The sequence below is a fragment of the Ascaphus truei genome, chromosome 5, assembly GCF_040206685.1.
Source record: "Ascaphus truei isolate aAscTru1 chromosome 5, aAscTru1.hap1, whole genome shotgun sequence".
Classification (NCBI taxonomy): Eukaryota; Metazoa; Chordata; class Amphibia; order Anura; family Ascaphidae; genus Ascaphus; species Ascaphus truei.
Genome location: NC_134487.1, coordinates 5,035,758 through 5,056,953, shown reverse-complemented (window position 1 = coordinate 5,056,953; position 21,196 = coordinate 5,035,758). Strand labels below are relative to the sequence as shown.

Genomic DNA, 21,196 nt, shown 5'->3' with positions numbered 1-21,196 from the left:
GTCCGGCCATCCACCGCACATACAGCCAGTATCTGTATTACACACAGCACAGTGTGTCCAACCATCCACCGCACATACAGCCAGTATCTGTACTACACACAGCACAGTGTGTCCGACCATCCACCGCACATACAGCCAGTATCTGTATTACACACAGCAAAGTGTGTCCGACCATCCACCGCACATACAGCCAGTATCTGTATTACACACAGCAACATGTGTCCGGCCATCCACCGCACATACAGCCAGTATCTGTACTACACACAGCACAGTGTGTCCGGCCATCCACCGCACATACAGCCAGTATCTGTATTACACACAGCAACGTGTCAGGCCATCCACCGCACATACAGCCAGTATCTGTACTACACACAGCAACGTGTCCGACTATCCATCGCACATACAGCCAGTATCTGTACTACACACAGCAACGTGTCCGACCATCCACCGCACATACAGCCAGTATCTGTATTACACACAGCACAGTGTGTCCGACCATCCACCGCACATACAGCCAGTATCGGTATTACACACAGCAACATGTGTCCAGCTATCCACCGCACATACAGCCAGTATCTGTACTACACACAGCAACGTGTGTTCGACCATCCACCGCAACGTGTCCGGCCATCCACCGCACATACAGCCAGTATCTGTACTACACACAGCACAGTGTGTCCGACCATCCACCGCACATACAGCCAGTATCTTTACTGCACACAGCGTGTGTCTGGCCATCCACCGCACATACAGCCAGTATCTGTACTACACACAGCACAGTGTGTCCGACCATCCACCGCACATACAGCCAGTATCTGTACTACACACAGCACAGTGTGTCCGACCATCCACCGCACATACAGCCAGTATCTTTACTGCACACAGCGTGTGTCTGGCCATCCACCGCACATACAGCCAGTATCTGTACTACACACAGCAACGTGTCCGACCATCCACCGCACATACAGCCAGTATCTGTATTACACACAGCACAGTGTGTCCAACCATCCACCGCACATACAGCCAGTATCTGTATTACACACAGCAACGTGTCCGACCATCCACCGCACATACAGCCAGTATTTGTATTACACACAGCAACGTGTCCGACCATCCACCGCACATACAGCCAGTATCTGTACTACACACAGCAACATGTCCAACCATCCACCGCACATACAGCCAGTATCTGTACTACACACAGCAACATGTCCAACCATCCACCGCACATACAGCCAGTATCTGTATTACACACAGCAACGTGTCCGACCATCCACCGCACATACAGCCAGTATCTGTACTACACACAGCAAAGTGTGTCCGACCATCCACCGCACATACAGCCAGTATCTGTATTACACACAGCAACGTGTCCGACCATCCACCACAAATACAGCCAGTATCTGTACTACACACAGCACAGTGTGTCCGACCATCCACCACAAATACAGCCAGTATCTGTACTACACACAGCAACGTGTCCAACCATCCACCGCACATACAGCCAGTATCTGTATTACACACAGCACAGTGTGTCCGACCATCCACCGCACATACAGCCAGTATCTGTATTACACACAGCAACATGTGTCCGGCTATCCACCGCACATACAGCCAGTATCTGTACTACACAAGGATACCGGAGACATGCGTGACACCGGTTTGCTAGACCTCCGCAGGAACTCGATGTAATGTGCAGGTTTAAGGTTTCCTATTATATGGTCCCGATGGGGGGGAGAGGCACTTTAGTGGAAACGTGCAGGTCTGAGAAGCTTGTGTGGGGTGGGCGTGGGAAAATCCTTTTACTTTGGGTACGACTCGGACGTGTAACCTCTGACCCCAGTAATCAGGAAGTCAGGGGAGACATTTCTATTTTCTGCACCCCACTCTGCTTGAATGGCAATGTCTCCCCTGGTTACTGCTCAGTGTGTCTGGGTCCTCTGCTCTATACGGGCATGTTATATATCGGCCAATGCGAATGTTCCCGACGCGCGTGAGTGAAAATCACCATTACCTTCCATGGGGGTTTCATCTAAGAACAGCCCAAACTGCCTATATATAGAGGGGCCCTATAATCCTGTATAGCGGGACCCTTTAATCCTATATAGCAGGGCCCTATTATCCTATATAACGGGGCCCTATAATCTTATATAGCGGGGCCCTATAATCCTATATAGCGGGGCCCTATAATCCTATATAGCGGGGCCCTATAATCCTATATAGCAGGGCCCTATTATCCTATATAGCGGGGCCCTATTATCCTATATAGCGGGGCCCTATTATCCTATATAGCGGGGCCCTATAATCTTATATAGCGGGGCCCTATAATCTTATATAGCGGGGCCCTATAATCCTATATAGCGGGGCCCTATAATCCTATATAGCGGGGCCCTATAATCCTATATAGCGGGACCCTATAATCCTATATAGCGGGACCCTATAATCCTATATAGCGGGGCCCTATAATCCTATATAGCGGGGCCCTATAATCCTATATAGCGGGGCCCTATAATCCTATATAGCGGGGCCCTATAATCCTATATAGCGGGGCCCTATAATCCTATATAGCGGGGCCCTATTCTATATAGTGGGGCCCTATTATCCTATATAGCGGGGCCCTATTATCCTATATAGCGGGGCCTTATAATCCTATATAGCGGGCCCCTATTATCCTATATAGCGGGCCCCTATTATCCTATATAGCGGGCCCTATTATCCTATATAGCGGGGCCTTATAATCCTATATAGCGGGCCCCTATTATCCTATATAGCGGGCCCCTATTATCCTATATAGCGGGGCCCTATTATCCTATATAGCAGGGCCCTATAATCCTATATAGCGGGGCCCTATTATCCTATATAGCAGGGCCCTATAATCCTATATAGCGGGGCCCTATTATCCTATATAGCGGGATCCTATATAGCGGGGCCCTATAATCCTATATAGCGGGGCCTTATAATCCTATATAGCGGGATCCTATATAGCGGGGCCCTATTATCCTATATAGCAGGGCCCTATAATCCTATATAGCGGGGCCCTATTATCCTATATAGCAGGGCCCTATAATCCTATATAGCGGGGCCCTATTATCCTATATAGCGGGATCCTATATAGCGGGGCCCTATAATCCTATATAGCGGGGCCCTATAATCCTATATAGCGGGATCCTATATAGCGGGCCCTATTATCCTATATAACGGGGCCCTATAATCCTATATAGCGGGGCCCTATAATCCTATATAGCGGGGCCCTATTATCCTATATAGCGGGGCCCTATTATCCTATATAGCGGGGCCTTATAATCCTATATAGCGGGATCCTATATAGCGGGGCCCTATAATCCTATATAGCGGGATCCTATATAGCGGGCCCTATTATCCTATATAGCGGGGCCCTATTATCCTATATAGCGGAATCCTATATAGCGGGGCCCTATTATCCTATATAGCGGGATCCTATATAGCGGGATCCTATATAGCGGGGCCCTCTGTCGTATTGTTCTGTGAGATATGTGCATTCTTTGCAGTTTGTAATATCTGTTAATGAACTGTTATCGTGGTTTATTTGTGAAGCACCCGCACAAGCCGCAGCGCGGTACAAAGGGGGTGCGGAGATTAAATAATTACATAGTAAATAAGTATAAACATGTACACACCGATATAAAGGGGTAATAACAGGTGGATAGTGGGGTAAAACCCTGCTTTGCAACCCCTTCCTATAAAGGTGAAGTCCCATCTTTACGGGATTGAATTCATTGTGTGAGGCCGTGCAGTGTCCCAGAGTCTTTATCCATTGTGTGGGCTATAGATAATATAGATGAAGGTAGTCCGTAGAATCCGGAAGCGGAGCACAGCAACAGCAAAGCAAAAAGGAGCTGCAAACTACTATAAACGTTTAAAAACCTTTTATTGTGAGGAGGTGGGGGGCTCGGAGCCAACTCTGACGCGTTTCGGGACGAATCCCTTTGTCAAAGAGTTAGTTCATGTTCGCTCACAGTGCCCGTTATGTATCCATAGCTCCGCCCCCAGCCGTGACGTCAATCTATGTATTTTTGGCGCGAAGGCGTCTTAAAGCGCTATGATAGGTTCCTATCCTCAGCCAATGATATGCTGAGTAGGAAAATAAAATATTAGCAGCAGTTGGATGGTTGCGGAGCAAGAATGGGACAAACTAGCAGCTGTGGACAACATATACTTGGGGTTTGAGTGCAACATAAAAACAACTATTGATAACAGTATCATTAAAATATCACAATGAATAAAAATTAAAATACGAACAATACATATAACCTGTTCATCAGAGGAAACAAATAATGTTGATAAGTGTATAACAATATCACAGGTACTTGGCATAATCTATAGTTGGAATATAAAAAGCGAATTACAGTAAAAAGTACAAAAAAAAAAAGAGCAACAAAGCTGAATCACAGTAATAATATGTCAAGAGTCCTTATGGTTGTGAGCAGAAACATAATGATGATAAAATAGATGGGAAAATAACACTAAACATGCAATTATAATATCTTGTGAACTATGTCCAACATGGTATCATTTCAATAATATTTCTACTCAAGACAGATATATAAAGTTTAAGGAAAAAAGTCCTGAACAAATTCATGAATAACCATAATATTTGATATTAATTCATATAAGAGACCACATGTCTAAAATTCACACAGTTGAACAAAATAATGCAAACGAAAGAGATATGAGGGAGGATAAATGGATGGGAGGGGGGGAGGGGGGGAGGAATGGGTTAAAGGGAGGAGGGGAAGGATAAGTGGGAAGGGGGGGGGGAGAGGGGGAGGGTGGATGGGAAAGGAAGGAGGAGGGGATGGGATGGGCAGGAGAGGAAAAGTATGTAAAGACATCAATAAAGCAAAATAATATTTTTTATAAGAAATGTCTTAACTCCCAATCGAGATTCATGCCCCTGGGTGATAAGGTCCCCAGTGCATAAATCCAATGCATCTCTCTCTGGTTGAGGTGAGATTCCCTGTCACCGCCTCTGATATTCAGAGGAATATATTCAATGGCACTGAATGTTAGGTTATGTAAAGAACCCAATGGGCAGTGCATAAAGTGGCGAGCCACAGGGAATCGTTCATCTGTGTTCTTAATGCTTCTTACATGTTCACTGATTCTTTCTCTTAGCATACGTATGGTTCTGACCCACATAGGCACTGCCACATGGACATCTCAGAATGTATACAATAAACTTAGTATCACATGTCATAAATGAACGTAGTTTAAGTTTCTTCTTGGTGTGGATCTCTGTGACAGATTTAATGGATAAAGCATACTTACACATTCTACATTTGCCACAACTGTGAAATCCATTAGGAATGGTAGAATCTAAGTGTTTCCTAGAATCAAAAAGATCAGCGGGATCCTATATAGCGGGGCCCTATAATCCTATATAGCGGGATCCTATATAGCGGGCCCTATTATCCTATATAGCGGGGCCCTATAATCCTATATAGCGGGATCCTATATAGCGGGCCCTATTATCCTATATAGCGGGGCCCTATTATCCTATATAGCGGGATCCTATATAGCGGGGCCCTATTATCCTATATAGCGGGATCCTATATAGCGGGGCCCTATTATCCTATATAGCGGGATCCTATATAGCGGGGCCCTATTATCCTATATAGCGGAATCCTATATAGCGGGGCCCTATTATCCTATATAGCGGGATCCTATATAGCGGGGCCCTATTATCCTATATAGCGGGGCCCTATATAGCGGGGCCCTCTGTCGTATTGTTCTGTGAGATATGTGCATTCTTTGCAGTTTGTAATATCTGTTAATGAACTGTTATCGTGGTTTATTTGTGAAGCACCCGCACAAGCCGCAGCGCGGTACAAAGGGGGTGCGGAGATTGGATAATTACATAGTAAATAAGTATAAACATGTACACACCGATATAAAGGGGTAATAACAGGTGGATAGTGGGGTAAAACCCTGCTTTGCAACCCCTTCCTATAAAGGTGAAGTCCCATCTTTACGGGATTTAATTCATTGTGTGAGGCCGTGCAGTGTCCCCGAGTCTTTATCCATTGTGTGGGCTATAGATAATATAGTTTAACACACGGACGTATGGGGGGGGAAGCTACCTCTGACCACCCTAACCTGTCTCCCCCCTCCCCCCACGTAGGAGGGTGTTCCTGAGGAAACGGATGACTTTGGGGAGTTCCGCATGCGGGTGTCGGACCTGGTGAAAGACCTGATCTTCCTGGTGGGCTCCATGGAATGCTTCTCCCAGGTGAGTGTCTCTGACCGGTGACCAGACGGGATTCCCGCGGGTACAGAGCTCCGGGAATACCGAGGACAGCGGCCCCCGCAGAGGGGCGGCCTGCACTGCAGTAAAGGGGATTAGCAGCTGCAATTATTGGAGAGAATGTTTTGCTTTAACCTTTAGGTTTGACCGTACTCGGCCTTACTCTGTGCTGCGTTACGCTGCCATCTGCCGAGGGGTTAAATTGGCGTTATTGGCAGCTGTTGGTGTCTCCAAAATCATTGACATGTCCTGAAAACCTGACCCCTTGATGGCCCTTGAGGACTGGAGTTGCCCTCCTCAGATTGAACCTATTAAAAAGCCGTCTTCTCTGATTACTTTCCTGTAACCATTTCTTGGGACGCCCGTTTCAGTGCTGCATGCCCTGCACACCGGCGGTTTAACCTGTGGCCTTGATGCCACCTCCACTGCACGGTCTCCCAGCAGTTTGGGAGCAGAGCAGAGCGGGGGTATATGGTCATGGGATTGGGATGTATGTGACTTCCTTCCCTCTCCACGCAGCTGTACTCCACACTAAAGGACGGGAATCCTCCCTGGGAAGTGACAGAAGCCGTGCTTTTCATCATGGCTTCCATCGCTAAGAGCGTTGATCCGTAAGTGCCTGTGTATGCGCTGTGCGATTGGCTGGTTTGGATGTACTTCCTGTCTCTCCGCCAGGCCTGCTGAGTGGTTAAATGGTCAGCGGTGTGCATTACAGTTAGTACAACTCCCCGTATTGAAGGCAGAAATGTTACAGCATCTTCACGCGTTGTGTACTGGGTCCTGATTGATGCACGTGCAGAAATAGCTGGTTTCCTTTCTGCCTGCACCTTGCATATAAGGGATTTCCCTGCCTCAGGGTGCGTCCTTAGGCCCAGTGTATTCTGGTGCGCTGCCTTACGCTGAGGAGATCTGTGTGTTGGTGCTGGCGTCTGCCATGGGCGTTTGCTGAGCTCTGGACGACTAACCGGCCATTCTGTTTATTCCCAGAGAGAACACACCCACCCTGGTGGAGGTGCTGGAGGGGGTGGTGAGACTGCCGGAGGGGGTGCACATCTCCGTGCGTTACACCAGTATAGAGCTGGTGGGGGAGATGAGCGAGGTGGTGGACAGGAACCCACAGTTCCTCGGTGAGTACACGGCAGCAACTGGCACACACGGCTGCAGCGTCATCCACACGCGGTGTCCCCGGTAACGCACACGCGATACAAGGGATACGCTGAATAATCTCCGCGCACACGCATCGTAACTTTTCCCATTTGCTACTGAGCATTTTAATTATAAAATATTTTACCCGGAAGTAATACATTGGGAGTTACCTCTCGTTTTCATGTCTGTCCTGGGCACAGAGTTATGTAACTGTATTTGTAACTATGTATTTGTCATAAATGAACAGGGTATACATTATATACAAGACATTGCGTGCACAGTTAGAGATAATATATGTTATGGGCGTATGTAACAGTTACAGACCAGATTAAAGTGTGAGACAGGCTTAGATTTGAAAGACCTTAGACTGGTGGCGGCTGTGAGAGTCTCCGGTGGCTGTTCCAGGTGTGAGGTGCACAGTAAGAGAAGGAGGAGCGGCCGGATACTTTGCTGAACCTTGGGTACCGTTGGAAGCTGCGAATAGATCATGTTATGCAGGAACACATGAACATACTAGTCATACGCCACGTGTGCATTCACGTGTTGGCATGTTCTTTGATCTTGGCCGTAGGCGGCGGCTGTTGATGGTCCTTAGATCAATCTCTCTTCCTCCTCGCTGCAGACCCCGTGCTGGCGTACCTGATGAAGGGCCTGTGCCAGCCAACGCTGGCCTCCGCAGCCGCCAAAGCCATCCAGAACATCTGCTCTGTGTGCCGGGACCACATGGCGCAGCACTTTAGCGGGCTGCTGGAGATCGCCCGCTCCCTGGACTCCTTCACGCTGCCCCCCGAGGCCGCCGTGGGACTCCTGAAAGGTACGAGAACCAGAGCCTCACCGGGAGGCCTTTTCACCACGGGGCTTGTGTGGTGTGGAACCTTTCTCCCGGTAACGCGTCGCTTTACAAGGATTCACAAGATACGGGGCTTAAAGTTGCAAATGGGTCTGCGCTTTTAAAACCCATATAAATAATGGCTGCCGAGGCCGTCCACGCTGGTGTTTGCTTCAAACATTGAGGTTCACGGGGACACAACTCTGTAGTTTGAGAATAGCCGGTGTGTGGGTCTACTGGGCAACTCCAGTCTCAAAGGGCCACCAACAGGTCAGGTTTTCATGATGTGAGCCACTTGTGCTGAAGCAGGGAGATCCTGAAAACCTGACCTGTTAGTGGCCCTTGAGGACTATACATATGTATGTATGTGTGTGTGTATATTATATACAGTGCCGTCTTCCCAGTCTCCCTCACCCCCCCTCTGCCTCCCCCCTCTCAGGCACTGCACTGGTCCTCGCCCGTCTGCCCCTGGAGAAGATTTCTGAGTGCTTGAGCGAGCTGTGTTCTGTTCAGGTGACGTCCCTGAAGAAGGTGAGAAGCAGCAGTGTACGTATCGCACCCGGAGAACAGTGTGTGTGCTGGCAGAGGGATCTGGGGGGCGGGGGGTGGGGGGGGCTGTGTTATGGGGTCGCCGGCAGAGTGGGGGTTCACATGCAGTAATAGAAGAGGCTTATCCCCTTGAATGCTGAAAGCGCTGAGAGAATTGGAACAGGTCGTAGTTGGGGATGTAAGGAGTCTTGTTAGCTCAGAATTAATGTCCTTTATTGGACCTCAAATACAAGAAGTTCCCGACGCAGGTCCGCTCTGGTTCTTTTTCCCTTGTGTTACTAATCCGGCTCCAATGGCGCGATCTTCCGTACGTGCTTTGGCACAGAAATCCAAGCGAAAGTTGGGGCGCACCGAGGGACGTATATAGTAAAATGTATCGGGATAAAAGCAAATATCCAAACTTACCACACGGTGAAGAGCAGGGGGCTCAGAACGGCGACTATGGGCACTGCCGCTGGATGAAATCGGAGCAGCGCTCGGCTGGTAACAACCCTCCTGAAGATAAGAGTCCTCGGTCGCCGAGAGAGCAGGAAGGGACGTCTCAAAGGCTTGACCAGCCCCTGCGCGTTTCGCATCACAATGCTTCGTCGGGGGGGGGGGGGGGCGCGTTACCTGCAGGCGTGTTCCCATTCCTTCCAGCAGCAGCATCCATAGCCCGCTGCTAATCACCGGCTGTACATCTATATTTGCTTTTATCAATTGCCACAGAAAGGGCGTAATCAGGCCGAGGTGAAAAGCAGTTTTCAAAATAAATTCTTTTAACCGTGTCCCAGAGACGGTTTTTTAATTTATTTTTTAATGTGCAACGTTTTATTTACTGGGTATTTGCTCTTGTTCTGTCATTCGTGGTATTAGGTGAAACAATTCTTCCCATCTCTCTCCTCCCCCCAGCTTCTCGCCCAGGAACCTAATAATGGCATATCCTCTGACCCCATATTGTTCTTGGACAGACTAGCGGTCATTTTCAGGTAAGGGGAAGTCCACATCATGTCGTCATTTCCCAGTGTGTTTGCATCAGGACTGTCCCGTGATGGAGATGCATATTCAGCAGGACGGGCACAATGGCAGCTGTTCAAGGTCACTACTACTCCTAGTACTACTACTACTACTACTACTACTCCTACTTCTAGTACTACTACACTGTGGCTCCAATCCTTCACGGGTCATTTATTGCAATACTGTAATCGCCCTTTGCCTCTGTGTTTACCAGGGAAGAATCAATTTCAGTAGTAGTGCCGCAGGAGGAAGCCACAACCTCCATATTAGTGAACAATTAATTGGTTAACTGAGGAAGAAATTTTATAAGCGGCTTGAAATGTTTTTTTTTTTTTAAGTAAATAAGGCACCTGGCCCCGATAGCATACATCCAAGAGTTCTCAAGGAGTTAAGCTCAGTAATAGCCAAACCATTATATTTAATATTCAAGGACTCCATTTCCACAGGCTCAGTACCACAAGATTGGCGTAAAGCAGATGTGGTGCCTATATTTAAAAAAGGGATCTAGATCACAACTGGGAATTACAGACCTGTAAGCCTGACTTCAATAGTAGGGAAACTACTTGAAGGTTTAATACGGGATAATATTCAGGAATACCTAATGGAAAACTAACTTTATTTGTTTCTTTGAGGAGGTAAGTAGGAATTTAGACCAGGGTAATGCAGTTGATGTGGTCTACTTAGATTTTGCAAAGGCTTTTGATACGGTTTCACACAAGAGGTTGGTGTACAAAATAAAGCAAATTGGACTCGGCAAAAAATTTTGCACCTGGATTGAAAACTGGTTAAAGGACAGACAACAGAGGGTTGTCATAAATGGAACTTTTTCGGGTTGGGCTAAAGTCGTGAGTGGAGTACCTCAGGGATCGGTACTGGGACCCCTGCTTTTTATCTTGTTTATTAATGAACTTGAGGTTGGCATCGAGAGCAAAGTCCTCATCTTTATTGATGAGACTAAATTGTGTAAGTTAGTAGAATCAGAACATGATGTAATTTCTCTTCAGAAGGACTTGGAGAGACTGGAAACGTGGTAAGGTAAATGGCAGATGAGGTTTAATACAGATTAAATGTAAGGTTCTGCATTTGGGATGCAAGAATAAACAGACGACATACAAAATTAAATGGGGATAAATTGGGGGAATCCTTGATGGAGAAGGATTTAGGAGTGCTTGTAGGCAGCAGGCTTTGCAATAGTGCCCAATGTCATGCAGTAGCTGCAAAGGCAAACAAGATCTTATCTTGCATTAAACGGGCAATGGATGAAAGGGAAGTAAACATAATTATGCCCCTTTACAAAGCTTTAGTAAGAACCCACCTTGAATATGGAGTACAATTTTGGGCACCAATCCTTAGAAAAGGGGAAATTAATAAAGGGGATGGACAATCTAACTTATGAGGAGAGGCTAGCTAAATTAGATTTATTTACATTAAAAAAGAGGCTATATACAAATATATTCGGGATAGTACAAGGAGTTATCAAAAGAACTATTCATCCCACGGGCAGTACAAAGGACTCGGGGCCATCCCTTAAGGTTGGAGGAAAGGAGATTTCACCAGCAACAAAGGAAAGGGTTCTTTACAGTAAGGGCAGTTAAAATGTGGAATTCATTACCCATGGAGACTGTGATGGCAGATACAATAGATTTGTTCAAAAAAAGGTTGGACATCTTTTTAGATGGGAAAGGTATACAGGGATATTCCAAATAAGTATACATGGGAAGGATGTTGATCCAGGGATTAATCCGATTGCCAATTCTTGGAGTCGGAAAGGAATTTACGTTTTCCCTTATGAGATATCATTGGATAATGTATCACTGGGGTTTTGTGTTTGCCTTCCTCTGGATCAATGAGTATAGATATAGGATAAAGTATCTGTTGTCTAAATTTAGCATAGTTTGAACTTGAGTGACGCACGTCTTATTTCAACCTCATCTACTATGTAACTATGTATAGCAAATACTGTAATTGCCCTAGCATGTAAATCTATGCTTTCCTATGGGGTTCAAATGATCTCTGTAGGGTGGTTTAGCCTCTAAAAAGATCCTTCAAATATATATCTATAAATCAAAAGAAACGAGGATTTGAGGCTGCACTAGAAATCGAATGGGAAAAAAATAACCCCTTTTCCTGGTTATTTTCTAGTGTGAAAGCGTAGAAATAATATCAATGAGTCAAGGGTTCAAAGTATCAACGTGAGTTTATCTGCACCAAGGTACAACTGAGAGAGAATTCAACATGAACTCGTTCCTCTGAGAACATAATGCTTGGCATCACATTTTTATACTTTTTAAAATGAGTAATACGCCCCTTAAGGGGGCTGGCTTAGAGATAAAAACAATGACAGGATGGACCCTTATATAAAATCCTTATTCATATATAAATATGCTTCGTAAGCTATACCTTATCCTATATATCCCACAGCAATGTGGGCCTCTCAACCTCCTGACTTAAGGAGTAAACCTGTTAGCCCTTTGGGTGAAGCTGCCAGATAAGGGAAGCGGAGGTCAGCGAAAAATGGCTTTGCTGGAAAAACTCTTACAAATGCAATTATTTTAATTCCATGACAAGTTGGGAATCATACAAGGGCTAGTCTGCAGCAGGAGCGATGCTCTGCAACATATCAAACATACACATATAAACAGGTACACACATACACAAGCAAACACTCAAAATGGCTGCTGAGCCAAAATGGTGATTAGTCTGTCTTCATATAGCCTGAGCCACACACCTCGTCTCAATCTTCACACTAGTACATAGCATAGTGTCATGTATGTTTATAGAAGTCCACAAGAAAAAGTATTAAGTGCGCGCAGTCCCAAAAATCTTGTGATGTCCCAAAGGGTGTCCCTCTGCAGCTCCTCACTGTCCCGTGATCAGCGGGGCAAACAACCGAATATATATACACATAAAGCGGAGCGCAAAAAAGAGAAAAGAAACACACTGTTAGTATAAAATTAAAGGTGATTAATATTTATAGTATGCATAAAAATGTAGAACTTACATAATAATTGGATCACAATGAACCCAGAAATGACTGTGGGAGCTCGGAGGAGGGGTAGAAGGGAGCACTGGTACCATCACACAGGCAGGGTCTCAAAATGCCAGATATTCCGGTGGATAAGTTGTTCCGGCTCAAAATTCAAACCGCATCACCTCGCGCTCAAACACCACAGGGACGTAAAAACGCAGCTGCCCGGAGGAACATAATGACGCTGCCCCTCTACTGCGTGTGAGTGAGGTGACGTACAAACGCGCCCTTCTACCCCTCCTCCGAGCTCCCACAGTGATCTCTGGGTTCATTGTGATCCCATTTTTATGTAAGTTCTACATTTTTATGCATACTATAAATATTAATCACCTTTAATTTTATACTAACAATGTGTTTCTTTTCTCTTTTTTGCGCTCCGCTTTGTGTATATGTTTATAGAAGTGTCATTTGAATGGAATAGTTCAGGGGAATGGAGAAGGTTTTAGCTGCAGTAGATTTGCATTATACTCCTTTAATGTTGTGTAATACGAGTTAATAACCATGTGGTTATTTTACACCAGATGTAACACCCCTTATAACACCTGAAAGAGACCGCATGCGTGGCATGTTTGTAAGCCAGTATATAGTGCTAGTCTCGTGTAACGTGTGTTGGCGAGTGGAAGGGGGGAGCGCTGAAGCTGGGGTGGAGGTTGCAGAGGCATTTAAATGAAACGCCGGGGAACCGCGGGAAGCCCCTGTAATGTCTCCTACTTCACTTAGCTTGTCTTTGGTGACGCCGCCGGGTCATGTGAAAGGGGGGTACGATCGCTGGGGCTGGCAGGCAGGGGGGCGCAGCTCACAAACTTTGCGCACCCCTGGCTTAAAATATCCAGAGTCTAATGGGCATTTCCCTCCAGCCCGCAGTAATATGCAATGGGAACTCTTTCCCTACACCGGGTGAGGGGTAATACTTTATTTCAGCGGAGCTCAACTCCAGTCCTCAAGCCCCTGCAACAGGTCAAGTTTTCAGGATATCCCTGCTTCAGCACAGGTGGTTCAATCAGTGGTTCAGTCTTTGACCGAGCCTGTGATTGAGCCACCTGTGCTGAAGCTGGGATATCCTAAAAACCTGACCTGTTGGGGGGCTTTAGGCCTGGCGTTATTAGATGCTGCCCCTTTGCCGTGTGCAGTCCTGTGCTATATCTCAGCAGGGGGGAAGGTGACGCGTTCGCTGTTCGGAGTTAGCGCAGTAATCCGGCACCTCGGGAGTTGTAAGCATTCATTGCAAGAAGCGGCGTGTTTGTGGGGATGTACGCTCGGGGTTTCCTGCTCGTCCCGTGGAGTTTGGGTGGGATGCAGCATATCCTGTTAATTCTTATGATAAATACCATTTTTTGTTGCTTTTTGTTTTCTTAGACATACCAATCCCATAGTGGAGAACGGACAGACCCACCCGTGCCAAAAAGTCATCCAGGAAGTAAGGACCGCTTCCTGTCTGTCACTGTGTGTGTGACCCTGCGAGGGGAGGGTCCTTCCTGTCTGTCACTGTGTGACCCTGCGAGGGGAGGGTCCTTCCTGTCTCACTGTGTGTGACCCTGCGAGGGAAGGGTCCATTCTGTCTGTCACTGTGTGTGTGACCCTGCGAGGGGAGGGTCCTTCCTGTCTGTCACTGTGTGTGTGACCCTGCGAGGGGAGGGTCCTTCCTGTCTCACTGTGTGTGACCCTGCGAGGGGAGGGTCCATCCTGTCTGTCACTGTGTGTGTGACCCTGCGAGGGGAGGGTCCTTCCTGTCTCACTGTGTGTGACCCTGCGAGGGGAGGGTCCATCCTGTCTGTCACTGTGTGTGTGACCCTGCGAGGGGAGGGTCCTTTCTGTCTCACTGTGTGTGACCCTGCGAGGGGAGGGTCCTTCCTGTCTCACTGTGTGTGACCCTGCGAGGGAAGGGTCCATCCTGTCTGTCACTGTGTGTGTGACCCTGCGAGGGGAGGGTCCTTTCTGTCTCACTGTGTGTGACCCTGCGAGGGGAGGGTCCTTGCTGTCTGTCACTGTGTGTGACCCTGCGAGGGGAGGATCCTTCCTGTCTCACTGTGTGACCCTGCGAGGGGAGGGTCCTTCCTGTCTCACTGTGTGTGACCCTGCGAGGGGAGGGTCCTTCCTGTCTGTCACTGTGTGTGACCCTGCGAGGGGAGGGTCCTTTCTGTCTCACTGTGTGTGACCCTGCGAGGGGAGGGTCCTTCCTGTCTGTCACTGTGTGTGACCCTGCGAGGGGAGGGTCCTTCCTGTCTCACTGTGTGACCCTGCGAGGGGAGGGTCCTTCCTGTCTCACTGTGTGTGACCCTGCGAGGGGAGGGTCCTTCCTGTCTGTCACTGTGTGTGACCCTGCGAGGGGAGGGTCCTTCCTGTCTCACTGTGTGACCCTGCGAGGGGAGGGTCCTTCCTGTCTGTCACTGTGTGACCCTGCGAGGGGAGGGTCCTTCCTGTCTCACTGTGTGACCCTGCGAGGGGAGGGTCCATCCTGTCTGTCACTGTGTGTGTGACCCTGCGAGGGGAGGGTCCATCCTGTCTGTCACTGTGTGTGTGACCCTGCGAGGGGAGGGTCCTTCCTGTCTGTCACTGTGTGTGTGACCCTGCGAGGGGAGGGTCCTTCCTGTCTGTCACTGTGTGACCCTGCGAGGGGAGGGTCCTTCCTGTCTGTCACTGTGTGTGACCCTGCGAGGGGAGGGTCCTTCCTGTCTCACTGTGTGACCCTGCGAGGGGAGGGTCCTTCCTGTCTCACTGTGTGACCCTGCGAGGGGAGGGTCCTTCCTGTCTGTCACTGTGTGTGACCCTGCGAGGGGAGGGTTCTTCCTGTCTCACTGTGTGTGATCCTGCGAGGGGAGGGTCCTTCCTGTCTCACTGTGTGTGACCCTGCGAGGGGAGGGTCCTTCCTGTCTCACTGTGTGAGACCCTGCGAGGGGAGGGTCCTTCCTGTCTCACTGTGTGACCCTGCGAGGGGAGGGTCCTTCCTGTCTCACTGTGTGACCCTGCGAGGGGACGGTCCTTCCTGTCTCACTATGTGACCCTGCGAGGGGAGGGTCCTTCCTGTCTGTCACTGTGTGACCCTGCGAGGGGAGGGTCCTTCCTGTCCCACTGTGTGACCCTGCGAGGGGAGGGTCCATCCTGTCACTGTGTGTGACCCTGCGAGGGGAGGGTCCTTCCTGTCTCACTGTGTGACCCTGCGAGGGGAGGGTCCTTCCTGTCTCACTGTGTGTGACCCTGCGAGGGGAGGGTCCTTCCTGTCTGTCACTGTGTGTGACCCTGCGAGGGGAGGGTCCTTCCTGTCTCACTGTGTGTGACCCTGCGAGGGGAGGGTCCTTCCTGTCTGTCACTGTGTGACCCTGCGAGGGGAGGGTCCATCCTGTCTGTCACTGTGTGTGACCCTGCAAGGGGAGGGTCCTTCCTGTCTCACTGTGTGTGACCCTGCGAGGGGAGGGTCCTTCCTGTCTGTCACTGTGTGTGACCCTGCGAGGGGAGGATCCTTCCTGTCTCACTGTGTGACCCTGCGAGGGGAGGATCCATCCTGTCACTGTGTGTGACCCTGCGAGGGGAGGGTCCTTCCTGTCTCTGTGTGTGACCCTGCGAGGGGAGGGTCCTTCCTGTCTCACTGTGTGTGACCCTGCGAGGGGAGGGTCCTTCCTGTCTCACTGTGTGTGACCCTGCGAGGGGAGGGTCCTTCCTGTCACTGTGTGTGACCCTGAGAGGGGAGGGTCCTTCCTGTCACTGTATGTGACCCTGCGAGGGGAGGGTCCATCCTGTCACCCTGCTGTAGGAGGGACAGGCTCGGGCCCATGGGTCCCTCCCACTGGCTGTGATGTCTCTGCAGCCTGTCACTGTCACAGTACTGCGGGACACAGCCGTACATCTTTCTAGGAAAGACTTGCATGTGACAGATTCTTTGTTGTCCCCTTTCCACTTCTGAATGACCGTGATGCAGTGAGTGTGCACTCCCTCTATATAAAGCACTTCCTCTATATAAAGCTCTCCCTCTCTCTCAGATCTGGCCTGTGATGTCGGAGACGCTGAACAAACACCGCGCTGATAATCGGATTGTTGAGCGCTGCTGCCGCTGCCTGCGTTTCGCGGTGCGCTGCGTGGGGAAGGGCTCTGCCGCTCTCCTCCAGCCCCTCGTCACACAGGTAATTATGGGGGATAACATTGCTTGTATTTGGTGCATCATAAGAGCCGGTCAAGTAATGTCTCGGGAGGGACAGCCCCTTCCTCATACAGAGCACACCGCCAGGGACTCGGAGAAGCAGGGCGCGCGTCACCCGGGGCTCTCGGCAGGACAGGACTGGCCCCAAATTAGTGGCATCAGACCGCTGGTCCCAGTAGCACAGACGTGGTTAAGGGCCTTATTCTCCCAGCCGGATACAGTGTGTATTTAGTACCAGAAGGCTGCTTAATAATATATTATACATATACAGTAATATGTTATCCCTGCTGGGGATACACACCTGTAATCCTGCTACTGACCTAGTGCCAGCACTCTGCTATTGCAGTACAATGCTGGAATATTAGAGGGCGCTGCAGGCAGGATCCATGATCTGCCCTAACTTTGTATAGGGGGCGGGACTGGCCAGGGGGGCGGGGCTGGCCAGGGGGGCGGGGCTGGACCAGTTTTGAAAAATGCAGCTTTTTATCAGTAAAGGTAGCAGCCCTTTGTCGGAGGCGTGTCCCGCCGCGGTGCACCGTCTCTCTGCCGGAGGCGTGCCGCCGCGGTGTACCGTCTCTCTGCCGGAGGCGTGCCGCCGCGGTGTACCGTCTTTCTGCCGGAGGAGTGCCGCCGCGGTGTACCGTCTCTCTGCCGGAGGCGTGCCGCCGCGGTGCACCGTCTCTCTTTGCCGGAGGCGTGCCGTCGCGGTGCACCGTCTCTAAGCCGGAGGCGTGCCGCCGCGGTGCACCGTCTCTCTCTGCCGGAGGGGTGCCGCCGCGGTGCACCGTCTCTCTCTGCCGGAGGCGTGCCGCCGCGGTGCACCGTCTCTCTCTGCCGGAGGCGTGCCGCCGCGGTGCACCGTCTCTCTCTGCCGGAGGCGTGCCGCCGCGGTGCACCGTCTCTCTCTGCCGGAGGCGTGCCGCCGCGGTGCACCGTCTCTCTGCCGGAGGGGTGCCGCCGCGGTGCACCGTCTCTCTGCCGGAGGGGTGCCGCCGCGGTGCACCGTCTCTCTCTGCCGGAGGGGTGCCGCCGCGGTGCACCGTCTCTCTCTGCCGGAGGCGTGCCGCCGCGGTGCACCGTCTCTCTCTGCCGGAGGCGTGCCGCCGCGGTGCACCGTCTCTCTCTGCCGGAGGCGTGCCGCCGCGGTGCACCGTCTCTCTCTGCCGGAGGCGTGCCGCCGCGGTGCACCGTCTCTCTCTGCCGGAGGCGTGCCGCCGCGGTGCACCGTCTCTCTCTGCCGGAGGCGTGCCGCCGCGGTGCACCGTCTCTCTCTGCCGGAGGCGTGCCGCCGCGGTGCACCGTCTCTCTCTGCCGGAGGCGTGCCGCCGCGGTGCACCGTCTCTCTCTGCCGGAGGCGTGCCGCCGCGGTGCACCGTCTCTCTCTGCCGGAGGCGTGCCGCCGCGGTGCACCGTCTCTCTGCCGGAGGCGTGCCGCCGCGGTGCACCGTCTCTGCCGGAGGCGTGCCGCCGCGGTGCACCGTCTCTCTGCCGGAGGCGTGCCGCCGCGGTGTACCGTCTTTCTGCCGGAGGCGTGCCGCCGCGGTGCACCGTCTCTCTGCCGGAGGCGTGCCGCCGCGGTGCACCGTCTCTCTCTGCCGGAGGCGTGCCGCCGCGGTGCACCGTCTCTCTCTGCCGGAGGCGTGCCGCCGCGGTGCACCGTCTCTCTCTGCCGGAGGCGTGCCGCCGCGGTGCACCGTCTCTCTCTGCCGGAGGCGTGCCGCCGGGGTGCACCGTCTCTCTGCCGGAGGGGTGCCGCCGCGGTGCACCGTCTCTCTCTGCCGGAGGCGTGCCGCCGCGGTGCACCGTCTCTCGCGGCGGCACCGTCTCTCTCTGCCGGAGGCGTGCCGCCGCGGTGCACCGTCTCTCGCGGCGGCACCGTCTCTCTCTGCCGGAGGCGTGCCGCCGCGGTGCACCGTCTCTCTCTGCCGGAGGCGTGCCGCCGCGGTGCACCGTCTCTCTCTGCCGGAGGCGTGCCGCCGCGGTGCACCGTCTCTCTGCCGGAGGCGTGCCGCCGCGGTGCACCGTCTCTCTGCCGGAGGCGTGCCGCCGCGGTGTACCGTCTCTCTGCCGGAGGCGTGCCGCCGCGGTGTACCGTCTTTCTGCCGGAGGCGTGCCGCCGCGGTGTACCGTCTCTCTGCCGGAGGCGTGCCGCCGCGGTGCACCGTCTCTTTGCCGGAGGCGTGCCGTCGCGGTGCACCGTCTCTCTGCCGGAGGCGTGCCGCCGCGGTGCACCGTCTCTCTCTGCCGGAGGCGTGCCGCCGCGGTGCACCGTCTCTCTCTGCCGGAGGCGTGCCGCCGCGGTGCACCGTCTCTCTCTGCCGGAGGCGTGCCGCCGCGGTGCACCGTCTCTCTGCCGGAGGCGTGCCGCCGCGGTGCACCGTCTCTCTGCCGGAGGGGTGCCGCCGCGGTGCACCGTCTCTCTCTGCCGGAGGCGTGCCGCCGCATGCACCGTCTCTGCCGGAGGCTTGCCGCCGCGGTGCACCGTCTCTCTGCCGGAGGCGTGCCGCCGCGGTGCACCGTCTCTCTGCCGGAGGCGTGCCGCCGCGGTGCACCGTCTCTGCCGGAGGCGTGCCGCCGCGGTGCACCGTCTCTCTGCCGGAGGCTTGCCGCCGCGGTGCACCGTCTCTCTCTGCCGGAGGCGTGCCGCCGCGGTGCACCGTCTCTCTCTGCCGGAGGCGTGCCGCCGCGGTGCACCGTCTCTCTCTGCCGGAGGCTTGCCGCCGCGGTGCACCGTCTCTCTGCCGGAGGCGTGCCGCCGCGGTGCACCGTCTCTCTCTGCCGGAGGCGTGCCGCCGCGGTGCACCGTCTCTCTGCCGGAGGGGTGCCGCCGCGGTGCACCGTCTCTCTCTGCCGGAGGCTTGCCGCCGCGGTGCACCGTCTCTCTGCCGGAGGCGTGCCGCCGCGGTGCACCGTCTCTCTGCCGGAGGCGTGCCGCCTAGGTGCACTTTCTGCGTTGCTGGCCCCCAATGGAAGAGCAGGGACCCTGTGATGTGCGGGTGTGTGGGAAGGTGGCTGCCCCTCACGTATGTCGTCCTCTCCTCCCACCCCAGATGGTTAACGTGTACCAGGTTCACCAGCACTCGTGCTTCCTGTACTTGGGCAGCATCCTTGTGGATGAGTACGGGATGGAGGAAGGCTGCCAGCAGGGACTGCTCGACATGCTGCAGGTGAGTCCCTTACCTGTAACCTCGGAGAACCACCAGGCAAAACAAGGGGACAGCACTGGGGCGCCAACCATTCTGCCGAGCTCAGTGCTCTTAATGCGCACACATGCAAAGAGCGCTGACCGTGTGCGCGGCGCTCTGCATAGGATTTTGCAGGCACGCGTCCCTGTCCCGTAGAGCTAACAATCTAATTATGGAGACTTGCCCATGGTCACAAGGAGCTGACACTGTGATTTTGACCCGGCTCCCCTGCTCCAGTCCGGGTTTCGAGGGAGCTGTTAGAAAAGCCTCTTCTCGTTATAATACTCAGGGATCGGTTTCCCGTTCAGCAGGAATACATACTATATACGTCCGCTCAGTTTAACGCATGTGAAGGTCGATCATTGGATACTTCCATTCGATGTAACAAGCATCTTTAGAAAGTAGAAGGTAGTAACGTGTGCGTAACATTGCTCCCTTCTTGTACGCTCCAGACAAAGAGCTATAAATCATTTATCTTGGCTAACTGAATGACATACTTGTTTCTCACGAAGCTAAACCACACTGATTTCTCAGGAAGAACCAAGAAAAATATATATCAGAGCTAGAAAGAGAGACATCAGAAAATATAAAACACAGACCGGAATCCTAGGAACTGTTTAAAATAACAGACATGACTAGACAGCTAAGAAACAGGGTCACACCTTTCAGAGTGTGTTATAGCACAGTAATACAATGTGTGGGAAAGGGAGTATGTTATAGCACAGTAATACAATGTGTGGGAAAAGGAGTATGTTATAGCACAGTAATACAATGTGTGGGAAAGCCAAATCTCATCTCTAGCATATACATCCTTCACTCAGTTAAGTCGCCCTTACGTTTCAAGCTACCCAAAAAATCCTTTCATGATGCATGGGCAACTTAAAACATTTTAACCTGTTGAGTGCTGAATATATATATATCTATATATCTATATCTATATCTATATATCTATATCCAGTGTTCGACAAACCTATACAATTGCTCGCCCCGGGCAGTGGATTTAACATCGGGGCGAGCTCCTATTGGCCCAAGCAGCATACATTTGGTA

General features: G+C 51.8%; 1 protein-coding gene across 4 annotated transcripts in view; it reads left to right on the top strand.

Annotated features, from left to right (window-relative positions):
* TNPO3 (transportin 3) overlaps positions 1-21,196 on the top strand; it is a 115,341-nt gene that overhangs the window by 62,664 nt on the left and 31,481 nt on the right. For 2 of the 4 annotated variants that reach the window (XM_075599257.1, XM_075599259.1), the window contains exons 9-17: positions 6,161-6,268; positions 6,803-6,894; positions 7,271-7,410; positions 8,052-8,243; positions 8,698-8,804; positions 9,699-9,775; positions 14,188-14,248; positions 16,806-16,946; positions 20,014-20,130. In XM_075599257.1, the coding sequence (XP_075455372.1) occupies positions 6,161-6,268; positions 6,803-6,894; positions 7,271-7,410; positions 8,052-8,243; positions 8,698-8,804; positions 9,699-9,775; positions 14,188-14,248; positions 16,806-16,946; positions 20,014-20,130 (1,035 nt within the window). The remainder of the gene's footprint in view (positions 1-6,160; positions 6,269-6,802; positions 6,895-7,270; positions 7,411-8,051; positions 8,244-8,697; positions 8,805-9,698; positions 9,776-14,187; positions 14,249-16,805; positions 16,947-20,013; positions 20,131-21,196) is intronic. The other 2 variants (XM_075599258.1, XM_075599260.1) reach the window with 1 other exon arrangement.